This window comes from Oncorhynchus clarkii, chromosome 3 (genome assembly GCF_045791955.1).
Source record: "Oncorhynchus clarkii lewisi isolate Uvic-CL-2024 chromosome 3, UVic_Ocla_1.0, whole genome shotgun sequence".
Classification (NCBI taxonomy): Eukaryota; Metazoa; Chordata; class Actinopteri; order Salmoniformes; family Salmonidae; genus Oncorhynchus; species Oncorhynchus clarkii.
The window spans coordinates 52,860,230-52,874,760 of NC_092149.1; the positions used below are offsets into that span (position 1 = coordinate 52,860,230).

A 14,531-nucleotide genomic window follows, 5' to 3' on the forward strand; every position below is an offset into this window, starting at 1 on the left:
TATGATTGTCGCAGAGGAAAAGGTCACCTATAGTGCTTTTGCCATTAATGATCGCAGATCAGCAGTGGCTTAATATAACCAAATAAATCTCCATGATATTTGAAATCCAATTACAGAGCCTGACTTTGCGAGCAGCAGCACATGTCTGTGTGTGCTGTGCTCGTCTCCGCGGGCCGGCGTGACCTTACTCTGTGCTCCACTGGGTAAAGAGCCTCGAGGATGAAGGGGTTTCCACTAATTGACTCCAAATAAATCAATTACAGGAATCACCACAGTGTCAACGGCAACCCCCCCCCCCCCCCCCCCCAGAGCAGCTCACCAATCAAGGGACGCGAAAATCTAAACCTTGAATGCAAGAGGTTAAAAAAGGCACAGGATTACGACACCCGCTTCCCAATCTGGGCCACCGTTGGATGACTGAGAGGACACAGTTTAACTCTAACTCTCAGCATCGAATGTGTATGACATTGGTACAGAAGTTCAGGGTAAAGGTGTCCGGGATGCTTCCCATCTAAAACAGTTTGTGAAAATACAGTGCATTCGGAAAGTATTCAGACCCCTTCCCTTTTTCCACATTTTTGTTATGTTACTCTAAAATGAATTTAAAAAAAAAAAGTCCTCATCAACCTACACACAATACCCCATAATGACAAAGCAAACACAGGGTTTTAGAATTTTTTTGCAAATCTATTACACCTAAAACAAAAAACAGAAATACCTTATTTACATAAGTATTCAGACCCTATGAGACTAGACATGGATCTCAGGTGCATCCTGATTCCATTGATCATCCTTGAGATATTTCTACAACTTGATTGGAGCCCACCTGTGGTGAATTCAATTGATTTGGAAAGGCACACATCTGTCGATATAAAGGTCCCACAGTTGACAGTGCATGTCAGAGCAAAAAACCAAGCCATGAGGTCGAAGGAATTGTCCGTAGAGCTCCGAGACAAGAATGTGTCGAGGCACAGATATGGGGAAGTGTACCAAAACATTTATGCAGCATTGAAGGTCCTAAAGAACACAATGGCCTCCATCATTCTTAAATGGAAGAAGTTTGGAACCACCAAGATTCTTCCTAAAGCTGGCCGCCTGGCCAAACTGAGCAATCGGGGAGAAGGTTCATGGTCTGGGAGGTGACCAAGAACCCGATGGTCACTCTGACAGAGCTGAAGAGTTCCTCTGTGGAGACAGGAGAACCTTCCAGAAGGACAACCATCTCTGCAGCACTCCACCAATCAGGCCTTTATGGTAGAGTGGCCAGACGGAAGCCACTCCTCAGTAAATGGCACATGACAGCCAGTTTGGAGTTGGCCAAAAAGGCACCTAAGGGCTCTCAGACCATGAGAAACAAGATTCACTGGTCTGATAAAACCAAGATTGAACTCTTTGGCCTGAATGCCAAGCATCACGTCTGGAGGAAACCTGGCACCATCCCTACGATGAAGCATGGTGGTGGCAGCATCATGCTGTGGGGATGTTTTTCAGCGGCAGGGACTGGGAGACTGGAGAGAATCAGAGAGATGAAAACCTGCTCCAGAGCGCTCAGGAACTCAGACTGGGGGGAAGGTTCACCTTCCAACGAGACAATGACTCTAAGTACACAGCCAAGACAACGCAGGAATGGCTTCGGGACAAGTCTCTGAATGTCCTTCAGTGGCCCAGCCAGAGCCCAGACTTGAACCCAATTGAACATCTCTGTGTCACGATCGTCCTCCTCTTCATCTGAAGAGGAGAGGCGAGATGGATCGGAAGACCAAAATGCGGCGTGGTAAGTGTCCATGGTAAATCTTTAATAAAGAAAGTACTGACACTGCATACAAAACAATTAACAAATGACGACCGTGAAGCTACAAATTAGACCTGTGCTGACACAAGCCACTGACATAGACAATCACCCACCAACAAACAGTGCAACCCAGGCTACCTAAGTATGATTCTCAATCAGAGACAACTAATGACACCTGCCTCTGATTGAGAACCATACTAGGCCGAAACATAGAAATAGACAAACTAGACATGTAACATAGAATGCCCACCCAGCTCACACCCTAACCAACCAAAACATAGAAACATACAAAGCAAACTATGGTCAGGGTGTGACAGTACCCCCCTACTCTTCTCAATGGACAGAGGGGTGGCAGCTCGGGACAGAGGGGCGGAAGCTCTGGACAGAGGGGCGGCAGCTCCTGGCTGACTGGCGGATCTGGAAGAGTCTGGTTGACTGGCAGATCTGGAAGAGTCTGGTTGACTGGCAGATCTGGAAGAGTCTGGCTGACTGGCAGATCTGGAAGAGTCTGGCTGACTGGCAGATCTGGAAGAGTCTGGTTGACTCGCAGATCTGGAAGAGTCTGGCTGACTGGCAGATCTGGAAGAGTCTGGCTGACTGGCAGATCTGGAAGAGTCTGGTTGACTCGCAGATCTGGAAGAGTCTGGCTGACTGGCAGATCTGGAAGAGTCTGGCTGACTGGCAGCTCTGGCTGCTCCATGCTGACTGGCTGCTCCATGCTGACTGGCAGCTCTGGCTGCTCCATGCTGACTGGCTGCTCTGGCTGCTCCATGCTGACTGGCTGCTCCATGCTGACTGGCTGCTCTGGCTGCTCCATGCTGACTGGCGGCTCTGGCTGCTCCATGCTGACTGGCAAACCCTGGCTGCTCCATGCTGACTGGCGGCCCTGGCTGCTCCATGCTGACTGGCAGCTCTGGCTGCTCCATGCAGACTGGCAGCTCTGGCTGCTCCATGCAGACTGGCAACTCTGGCGGCTCCTTGCAGACTGGCAACTCTGGCGGCTCCTTGCAGACTGGCAGCTCTGTCGGCTCCTTGCAGACTGGCAGCTCTGGCGGCTCCTTGCAGACTGGCAGCTTTGGCGGCATCCTGCAGACTGGCAGCTCTGGCAGCTCTATGCAGACTGGCAGCTCCTTGCAGACTGGCAGCTCAATGCAGACTGGCAGCTCCTTGCAGACTGGCAGCTCCTTGCAGACTGGCAGCTCCTTGCAGACTGGCAGTTCTGAACAGGCGGGAGACTCCGGCAGCGCTGTAGAGGAGGAAGGCTCTAACAGCGCTAGATAGGCGGGAGACTCCGACAGCGCTGGAGAGGAGGAAGGCTCTGGCAGCGCTGGACAGGCGAGGCGCACTGTAGGCCTGATGCGTGGTGCTGGCACTGGTGGTACTGGGCCGAGGACACGCACAGGAAGCCTGGTGCGGGGAGCTGCTACCGGAGGGCTGGGGTGTGGAGGTGGTACTGGAAAGACCGGACCGTGCAGGCGCACTGGAGCTCTTGAGCACCGAGCCTGCCCAACCTTACCTGGTTGAATGCTCACGGTCGCCCTGCCAGTGCGGCGAGGTGGAATAGCCCGCACTGGGCTATGCAGGCGAACCGGAGACACCGAGCGCAAGGCTGGTGCCATGTAAGCCGGCCCAAGGAGACGCACTGGAGACCAGATGCGTAGAGCCGGCTTCATGGCACTTGGCTTGATGCTCACTCTAGCCCGGCCGATACGCGGAGCTGGAATGTACCGCACCGGGCTATGCACCCGCACTGGAGACACCGTGCGCACCACAGCATAACACGGTGCCTGCCCGGTCTCTCTAGCCCCCCGGTAAGCACAGGGAGTTTGCACAGGTCTCCTACCTGGCGTAGCCATACTCCCTGTTAGCCCCCCCCCAAGAAATTTTTGGGGCTGCCTCTTGGGCTTCCTTGCCAGCCGTGTTCCCTCATATCGCCGGCTCCTCTCTCCGGCTGCCTCTGCTCTCCCAGCTGCCTCCACCTGTTCCCATGGAAGGCGATCCTTTCCCGCCAGGATCTCCTCCCATGTGTAGCAACCCTTGCCGTCCAACACATCGTCCCAAGTCCATTCCTCTTTGCGCCGCTGTTGCCTGTCACCACGCCGCTTGGTCCTGTTGTGGTGGGTGATTCTGTCACGATCGTCCTCCTCTTCATCTGAAGAGGAGAGGCGAGATGGATCGGAAGACCAAAATTCGGCGTGGTAAGTGTCCATGGTAAATCTTTAATAAAGAAAGTACTGACACTGCATACAAAACAATTAACAAATGACGACCGTGAAGCTACAAATTAGACCTGTGCTGACACAAGCCACTGACATAGACAATCACCCACCAACAAACAGTGCAACCCAGGCTACCTAAGTATGATTCTCAATCAGAGACAACTAATGACACCTGCCTCTGATTGAGAACCATACTAGGCCGAAACATAGAAATAGACAAACTAGACATGTAACATAGAATGCCCACCCAGCTCACACCCTGACCAACCAAAACATAGAAACATACAAAGCAAACTATGGTCAGGGTGTGACACTCTGGAGAGACCTGAAAATAGCTGGGCAGCAACGCTCCCCATCCAACCTGACAGATCTTGAGAGGATCTGCAGAGAAGAATGGAAGAAACTCCCCAAATACAGGTGTGCCAAGCTTGTAGCGTCATACCCAAGAAAACTTGAGGCTGTAATCGCTGCCAAAGGTGCTTCAACAAAGTACTGAGTAAAAGGTCTGAATTCTTATGTAAATGTGAGATTTCCGGGGTTATTTTTTATACATTTGTTTTTTCATTATGGGGTGTTGTGTGTAGGTTGATGAGGGGGAAAAAACAATTTAATCCATTTTAAAATTGGGCTGTAATGTAACAAAATTTGGAAAATGTCAAGGGATCTGAATACTTTACAAAATTCAATGTATTATGGCAACATTTTGTGACGTTTTAGTTTGATTTTTTTCCGGCTGTTCGTGCACAAGACATTTTTTAATCGAGTCAAGGTGAAGTCGGTAACCGAAGTGTACGCCCATTCATCGGTGATTGGTCAACAGTAGCGATGGGATTCTTCAATGAAGTGTTTGTAGTCATTCAAAGAGAGAAGATTCCTTATTATGCACATTTTGTCACTTGAAGGAGTATGCGAACAAACTGTTCGGCTCTAGCCGAACAGAAACATGTGGAAGGCTTTAGACAACGGCCAAAGGTGTCTATGTGTGTGTGTGTGTGTGTGTGTGTGTGTGTGTGTGTGTGTGTGTGTGTATGCTACAACACATCTTCCAGGAAAATAAGCTTCTTAAGACAACCTTAGCCATTAGACTCCCCCCTTTTCCATTAGCTTTCACTAACCATCTATCACAGTGTGATGGAGCTGCTTGGTGCTGTTAGACAGATGAGGGTGAGCTGCATGGTGCTGTCAGACAGATGAGGGTGAGCTGCTTGAATCAGGTAGAATGTCTTCTCTGAGAAAGTGGTGGCAGTAGCAGCTAGGAGAACAATGTTCTCCCATTCCACCTGCCTTTCCCCCCCCCTGCCTTTATCCCATTACAGTGGCTAAAAGGGCTCTGATTACTATTCACTGCATGCTTATTGATTCCTGCGGATAGCACTGAGGGATACTGTTCTGTCTGCTCTGAAAATAGCAGGATTGAGTTATGGCCTCGTATTGACTGAGGGCTGTAAAGTGTTCCTGAGTAGCAAGTGATTTTTTTTTTTTTTAATGCGATATGAAGAATCACTTTGCTATCAACAAGAACTGATTATACCTTGTGCTTTTTGAATCCTCAACTATTGCCTCAAGGTTTTAAGTAGACATTTCAGGATTTTATTTGGGGATATTTTGGGATCGGGTGGTGGATCAGCTCAGATGGGATCAGTTGGAAAAACACAGGGATCTATTCCAACCTCTTCAGATTGTCTAAACAACTAGCTAAGGTGCATTACCCCTGACCTACTGACTGAATAGACTGGTGGTCCAGTCTGTTTGTGCATTAGCCAACTCCTGTTAGCCAACTAGTCACTGAAAATCAGCATTGATATAACATTGATTAGGGTGAGTTTATACGCTAAGAACATTTCAGTCGGGGGAAGGATTAAGCTAGTTACAACACAGGGTAAAAGAGCAAGAGCCGTTGACCCGGAATCTCTAAAGTGAGCTCTAATCCCAAATCCTAAAATGGCAACAGAAAGCGGCTGCGCTATGGCAAACCATCAACAGTGCTAGGATATCTAGTCCGGATATCACTCCCTTATGTACATGACGTTATCAGTATGAATCTAACTGCCTTTCACTGTACATACAATAGAGTCCTGCATCGGGTCAGATACCCATGGTTCCCCGCAGGTAACCCACAAAATAAATCAGCTGGCGGGTGGAATTTAAAACATTCTTTCAACTCACGGGTCGGCTCGCGGTTCAGAACAAATATATTGCGGGTCAGAAACGTTTTAAATCAAGATCTTACATATATATTTTTTTACCCAGGAGCATGTTGTTTGGTGCTAAAACATTCCTAATTTGATCAAATTCAGAGATTATGTTCCCTCCCCCACACGCACGACTGTGTTCTCAAGTTTACTTTCCCTGGCCAGCCTAGCTCATGCGAAAATGGCTAACGTAGCCTAACCAGAGTTCCTTATTACATTAATTCAGGCTTTGGTTAATTTAGACCATATGCAGGCCATATAAAGTTTAAACCTGTGAAACTGGTAAAAGTTTGAGTAGCCTATAGCCTACTAAATAAATGTAGGCTATTTTTGCAGCCTGTAGCCTATTTGAATCTGGGAATTGTTTATTGGAGTTTTAATTAAACTATTTGATGATCTATGCATAAAGGTTTTGTTATGTCAGCTATAGTCCTTCATTAGGTAAGAAGGCTAATTAGAAGGCTCATTTTTTAAGCCATTTGAATTGTCAATGTGCCGCTTCGCATTGTGAAAATAAGAACATATTGTTCTTAATTCATGGCACGTTTTCCTTTTATCGAAATGTTGAAAAAACACGCAGACAAATTAATTCATGCAGGGAAAGGGACTAGCCAAATAAACTACTTTGGGGTCATACAAACAATTAAATAAATGTATGTTATTTTGGCGGGTCACAGGTCGGCTCTCAGGATAATTATATGCGGGAGCGTCCGGTTGCGGAGAAGAATCTGTCCTGATATCGGGTATCGGGTGGGGCTCGGAATTAATGTGGCCGGGTACAGCTCCAAAAAACGAACCCGTGCAGGACTCAAACATTCAATACCTGTTTGCTTTCTTCAATTCTTCAATTCCCCTCTAAGTCATTTTTTAGGAAAAGTAAACATAGTTTACTAGTGTTCCAGACAATCTTGTGTGTGGTGTAGGTTGCTAAACAGCAGCTATCACTCTGTATCTCTATTTCTAAACGCAGGATAGAGGATCTATGCAAGCCGATTGGGAGATCGAGGGGTTGAATGTGCTGCAAAGTCAACATCACATTGTGGAGGTGGGGGGGGGGGGGGGGGGGGGGGGTAAAGCAGGGGGTCTGGGAGATGAAAATGAGATTTCAAAGTCACCTCGGTGGTCTTTTCCATAGATAGGTACACAATAACACAATGGGGCTGTGGATGAGAGCGGGCTGGGATGGCTCCTTTATCCTCTGCATACATGAACTCCCCACTGTCTCGCTTCAGATACTGTCAGCTGCTAAGGCTCTCTGGGTTTGCCCTTGTAGTCTTCCAGTATCATCTTTCATTTTAAATTCAGATGTAATGCCCCTGTCAGCTCTCCCCTTGCAGTGTTGGACATCATCTACTCAAATATCTCCATCCCCCCTCCTTCACTCACTGCTATCTCTCTCCCTCTCTCTATCTGGTCCAGTGATCTGTCCCAGCTAGGTTCTACTTAAAACATGGCAGTAATATAACAATAATAATAATATATACCAATTAGAAAAGCCACTTACAGTCATGCGTGTATAAATTTTACATTCTGATGGTCCCAGGAATCGAAACCCACTATCCTGGCGTTGTAAGTGCAATGCTCTACCAACTGAGCTACAGTGAGTCATCTAACATTATTAGTATCTATTAAATGCACATTGAGACGGTCCACTGGTAACTGAGGTCTTGTTCTTCATATAGCATTGTGACATCACAGGGAGACCATGCAACACCAAACATAATGTTAAAGTGCACAAAACATTTGGAACACCTTCCTAATATTGAGTTGCAACCCCCTTTGCCTGCAGAACAGCCTCATCTGGACATGGACTCTACAAGGTGTCGAAAGCGTTGCACGGGGATGCTGGCCCATGTTGACTTCAATGCTTCCAACAGTTGTGTCAAGTTGGCTGGATGCCCTTTGGGTGGGGGACCATTCTTGATACCCATGGGAAACTGTTGAGTGTGAAAAACCCAGAAGCGTTCCAGTTCTTGACACACTCATACCGGTGCACCTGGCACCTACTACCACACTCCGTTCAAAGGCACTTCAATCTTTTGTCTTGCCCATTCACCCACTGAAAGGCACATATTCACAATCCATTTCTCAACTGTCTCAAAGCTTAAAATACTTATTTAACCTGTCTTCTCTCCTTCATCTACACTGATTAGAGTGGATTTAACAAATGACATCTATAAGGGATCATCGCTTTCACCTGGATTCACCTGGTCACTGTACACTCAGTGTTTGTTTCTTTGTATGAATTAGATTCAAAGAAATTATGCTTGCAGAGGTCTGACAAACAATAACATATCATGATGACTTCGGAATTACATTGAGGAGTACACCACATCAGTCACTGGCTTCATCAAAAAGTGTATCGATGACATCCCCCCCACAATGACTGTACGTACAGTGCCTTGCGAAAGTATTCGGCCGCCTTGAACTTTGCGACCTTTTGCCACATTTCAGGCTTCAAACATAAAGATATAAAACTGTATTTTTTTGTGAATAATCAACAACAAGTGGGACACAATCATGAAGTGGAACGACATTTATTGGATATTTCAAACTTTTTTAACAAATCAAAAACTGAAAAATTGGGCGTGCAAAATTATTCAGCCCTCTTAATACTTTGTAGCGCCACCTTTTGCTGCGATTACAGATGTAAGTAGCTTGGGGTATGTCTCTATCAGTTTTGCACATCGAGAGACTGACATTTTTTCCCATTCCTCCTTGCAAAACAGCTCGAGCTCAGTGAGGTTGGATGGAGAGCATTTGTGAACAGCAGTTTTCTGTTCTTTCCACAGATTCTCGATTGGATTCAGGTCTGGACTTTGAGCTGAAAGGTTAGAGGGACGGCCAGGTCTTGGTAGATTTGCAGTGGTCTGATACTCCTTCCATTTCAATATTATCGCTTGCACAGTGCTCCTTGGGATGTTTAAAGCTTGGGAAATCTTTTTGTATCCAAATCCGGCTTTAAACTTCTTCACAACAGTATCTCGGACCTGCCTGGTGTGTTCCTTGTTCTTCATGATGCTCTCTGCGCTTTTTTTTCTGAGACTATCACAGTGCAGGTGCTTTTATACGGAGACTTGATTACACACAGGTGGATTGTATTTATCATCATTAGTCATTTAGGTCAACATTGGATCATTCAGAGATCCTCACTGAACTTCTGGAGAGAGTTTGCTGCACTGAAAGTAAAGGGGCTGAATAATTTTGCACGCCCAATTTTTCAGTTTTTGATTTGTTAAAAAAGTTTGAAATATCCAATAAATGTCGTTCCACTTCATGATTGTGTCCCACTTGTTGTTGATTCTTCACAAAAAATACAGTTTTATATCTTTATGTTTGAAGCCTGAAATGTAGCAAAAGGTCGCAAAGTTCAAAAGGGCCGAATACTTTCGCAAGGCACTGTACATACCCCAACCAGAAGCCATGGATTACAGGTGACATCCGCACTGAACTAAAGGGTAGAGCTGCCGATTCAAGGAGTGGGTCTCTAACCTGGAAATTTATATGAAATCCTGCTATGCCCTCAAACAAACCTTCTGTAATAGCAATAGCAGACCACCATAGTCCCTGTGCCAAAGAACATTGAGGTAACCTGCCTAAATGACTACCAACCCGTAGCACTCACGTCTGTAGCCATGAAGTGCGTTGAAAGGCTGGTCATGGCCAACATCAACACCATTATCCCAGATACCTTAGACCCACTCCAATTTGCATACCGCCCCAACAGATCCACAGATGATGCAATCTCTATTGCACTCCATACTGCCCTTTCCCACCTGGATAAAAGGAACACCTATGTGAGAATGCTATTCATTGACTACCGCTCTGCGTTGAACACCATAGTGCCATCAAAGCGAATCACTAAGCTAAGGACCCTGGGACTAAACACCTCCCTCTGCAACTGGATCCTGGACTTCCTGACGTGCCGCCCCCAGGTGGTAAGGGCAGGTAACAACACATCCACCAAGGCAGATCCTCAAAACGGGGGCCCCTCAGGGGTGCGTATTCAGTCCCTTCCTGTACTCCCTGTTTACTCATGACTGCATGGCTAGGCATGACTCCAACACCATCATTAAGTTTGCTGATGACACAACTGTGGTAGGCCTGATCACCAACAACGATGAGACAGCCTATAGGGAGGAGGCCAGAGACCTGGCAGTGTGGTGCCAGGACAACAACCTCTCCCTCAACGTGATCAAGACAAAGGAGATCATTGACGGGGCTGTGGTGGAGCAGGTTGAGAGCTTCAAGTTCCTTGGTGTCCACATCACCGACAAACTATCATGGTCCAAGCACACCAAGACAGTTGTGAAGAGGGTACAACAAAACCTATTCCCCCTCAGGAGACTGAAAATATTTGGCATGGGTCCTCAGATCCTCTAAACGTTCTACAGCTGCACCATCGAGAGCATCCTGACTGGTTGCATCACTACAGAGGGTAGTGGGTACAGCCCAGTACATCACTGGGGCCAAGCTTCCCGCCATCCAGGACCTTGGCAGGTAGCCTAGTGGTTAGAGCATTGAGCCAGTAACCGAAAGGTTGCTGGATCGAATCCTCAAGCTGACAAGGTAAAAATGTGTCGTTCTGAGTAAGGCAGTTAACCCACTGTTCCCCGGGCGCCGTGGATGTTGACTAAGGCAGCCCCGCGCACCTCTCTGATTCAGAGAGAGACACATTTAATTTGAAGGTATTCAGTTCTACAACTGACTAGGTATCCCCTGTTCCCCTCTATACCAAGTGGTGTCAGAGGGAGACCCTAAAAATGGGTCAAATACTCCAGCCACCCTAGTCATAGACTGCTCTCTCTGCTACTGCACAGCAAGCAGTACTGGAGTGCCAAGTCTAGGACCAAAAGACTTCTCAACAGCTTCTACCCCCAAGCCATAAGACTCCTGAATAGCTAATCAAATGGCTACCTGGACTATTTGCATTGCCCCCCCTCTCTTTTGCACTGCTGATATTCTCTGTTTATTGTCTGTGCATAGTCACTTTGGGTCTACCTATGTACATATTACCTCATTTGCCTTGACTGACCGTTGACCCTGTGCATTGGCTCTGTACCGGTATCCCCTGTGTGCTGCCTCACTGTTGTTATTTTGTTGCTGCTCTTTAATTATTTGTTACTTTTATTTCTTATTTTTTCTTATCTATTTTTTACTTAACATCTATTTTTCATAAAACTGCATTGTTGGTTATGGGCTTGTAAGTAAGCATTTCACTTGTAAGTAAGCATTTCACTTGGCGCATGTGACGAATAAAATTCGATTTGATTTGGTTTGAACAGGCTGTTATTATCTCCAACTCAGGTCAAATAAGTAACTGTTGCTTTGAATCTCTCTACCACAGTCATGGTGTTGGTGACAGCAGCCAACAAGTCAATAACCAGTCAATAGATGTAATCATAAGATGAAGGAAGTGTACTCACGGCTGGCAAAGCTTGACCAGATCATGGTCGGTGGTGGCTGGGGCAAGGCCTCGGATGTACAGGTTGGTTTTACTGAGTTGCTCCCAACCTGCAGTGCTGGAGCTACTGCTGTTGTTGGTGCTGCTGTTGGTGCTGGGGCTGGGCGGAGCCATGGGCTGGGAGGAGGAGACAACAGGTGGCTGCCAAAGGGAAACACACAGAATGGTGTCAGTCCAAGAGAAAACAACATGTCGGTGTGAAGTGCAATACTGGTGTTCCCTTTTACTAAACAAGAGGGAGAAAGTGAGAGAGAGAAATAGACTTCTCAAAACGAAGCAGACTACATTGCCTTGCCACATGGATGCAGAGCCATTTAATTGCTCAAATAAATATATCTGTTACATTTGTATTGATGTCTTGCAGAGCTAGTGATTGCCAGCCAGAGAGTAATCATGAAACAATGAAAGTCTGCATTTCATTAGTGGGTTAACAAAGTGTGCGTGGATTTGATTAAAACCCTCAGCTTTGTCTATGAATCTTGTCTCCACCATGAGCTGCACAGAGACATTCTTATTACTCACTCCCACTGTAACCAATAACAGTATTTTAGTGCGCTGGACCAGAAAACCATCTGTCTTCACCACAAGCATATCGTTGTGTGGCCCAGCTAAATCTTCCATATTGGTGCATACTAAAAAATTTACTGTCCCGATACTCCATCATTTGAGACTATTGAGTGGGTGCCTGGTGTGAAGATTAATATTTCACAGAGCAGTGATGCATAGAGAGAAGTCAGCACAAACTGGGTCCAGAGAGGCCTGCAGATCTGCTCTGACACTAGTGTGAGACTGGATGGCTGTGCGTGAAAGAGTGAGCCCTTCTGAGGCCATCGCCCCCTGGTGGCTGACTGACTCCAAACTAGACATCTTAACAACTACAACCCCAGCATGGCTTTCTTCTCATTCCACTGCTCCCCTACACTAACATGCAGACTTAAGGCATGGTGCAGAATGTAACTCAACCTCAAGACCAGTACTGCTATTTCTGAACTCTGAGGATCAGCGTGATTGAAACAATGACATGCCACCCATTTTCTGTAACTTGCCGGATGCTAACGATGTACCCTTTCGAATCAAATGGAAAGAGATGAGAATTTCTGTTATGTACACGAACAATGTGCCGAGCAGCATTTCCAGCATTGAATTTCAGATGTATTTCCAAGATGCTTGCTCTAATTCAATCAGCATCTATAAATCAGATGGGCCTTGTCAAGAATAGCTTGTTTTCCACATCTCAGAAAAGATCCCTTGTGTGATTGAGCAATAGGCTATTACACAGATGTAAGATCTTAATTTGAGCCAGTTTGCTGTGTGGATTAACAACAAAAATTGTTATGTGGATTATAATTGTGGACATTTTTGTAGGGGTCGATACATTTTTCGTAAGGGAAAACCAAGTCTGATATTTCAAAGTGGAAATGACAAACTTCCGAAGACTTTTTAAACATCAAACGCATTGCAGGAACATTCTCCTGCGACAGGATGATGAAATTAACATCCTACATCTGTAGCATGCTTCCTGTTTGTAGGGCCACATATGTTATGATCTCAAAAGCTGTCCCTCTTTCGAAAACTGATCTGTGTGTCTGTTCTGTGTCTGACACTGATTATCACCCTTCCCCCTCTGAGGAATCACAAGAGAGGAAGCTGTGATGATACAATAGCGCCGGTGGAGATGGCTGCCTGTTTTAACGGGCTCCCAACCAATTGTGCTATTGTGTGTGTTTTTTTCCCGCGTTATTTGTAACTTATTTTATACATAATGTTTCTGCCACCGTCTCTTATGACCGAAAAGAGCTTCTCGATATCAGGACAGAGATGACTCACCTCGTACTTTACGAAGATCTTTAAAAAAATACAAAAAAATGTTATACGAGTCGGACGCAAAGAATTTACTTCATTCGCATGAAGAAGAGAGAGAGATAGGTCGGGGTGTCTTGTAAGGATCCGACGGCGTGTGGGTAATCCGCCTCTACCATCAAACCTACAGTGGTTCCTCCTTTAAAATGTGCGTCATACTGCGGCACACCTTGCGTGCTGCTGCAGCATTCTGTGGCACGTCATTTAATTCTCAGCCATTTCTTCTGTTACTGCAAGTTATTGCTAATTTGACCACCAAGAGGGCATCTTTGAGAAGCATTTGATAGAAGCATTTGTAATAACGTAGTATATGGGATTGATTTTAAGAAATTTGGCTTCATTCATTTGATTAATATTATGGTGTTTCCATTCAGAGAAAAATTGTCCGTTTGTAAATTCAGACTGTTTCGCTCTCGGAGCGCACACTGGACGTTCGGGTCGAGGAGTAGGGTTGATTTGAGAGTTCTGGCCTTACAACGGCAGTTAAGTACCCAAGCTAACGTTGGCTAGCTACTTCCAGACACAAATGACACCACTCTGACCATTTTACTCACCCTAGCAGAGCTGGTAAGGCAGTTTTTGTGTTAACCAGAGCATTGGTGACTTTAAATGTGCTGCTGGAAACAATTTAATGACGTTTTTTCCCCAACATTTACTGACACCGGCCATATTCAACGGGGGTTGAGCGCTCGTAAAGTAATTATTCTGCGCTCTGGTACACTCAGACGAGAGTGCTCTGAAATCCGTGTAGATAGTAGGCTGGACATATTGCATCCGCCGTGGAGCCCAGTTTCATAATATTTCCCAGCTGCTTGCAGTCGTTTTGAAGTAATCGCGAAAAAAACAGGACTTATTTTAGTGCATTTTTCACCCTGCCAGCTCTTATTAGTTCTCTTGAGCACGGTGGCACCAACTCGCCTTCCAAACGTTCTATTCCCAGCTTATTGTTCAAAATGCCTGCTTCGCTATTGTTGGTAGTGAGACCTGCTCACATTGTTTTATAG

At 46.1% G+C, this 14,531-nt stretch overlaps 1 protein-coding gene across 13 annotated transcripts in view; it reads right to left on the bottom strand.

Annotated features, from left to right (window-relative positions):
- The window catches only part of LOC139397422 (RNA-binding motif, single-stranded-interacting protein 1-like), a 50,955-nt gene that overhangs the window by 18,222 nt on the left and 18,202 nt on the right, over positions 1–14,531 (bottom strand). For all 13 annotated transcript variants that reach the window (XM_071144155.1, XM_071144188.1, XM_071144185.1 and 10 more), the window contains exon 2: positions 11,630–11,808. In XM_071144155.1, the coding sequence (XP_071000256.1) occupies positions 11,630–11,808 (179 nt within the window). The remainder of the gene's footprint in view (positions 1–11,629; positions 11,809–14,531) is intronic.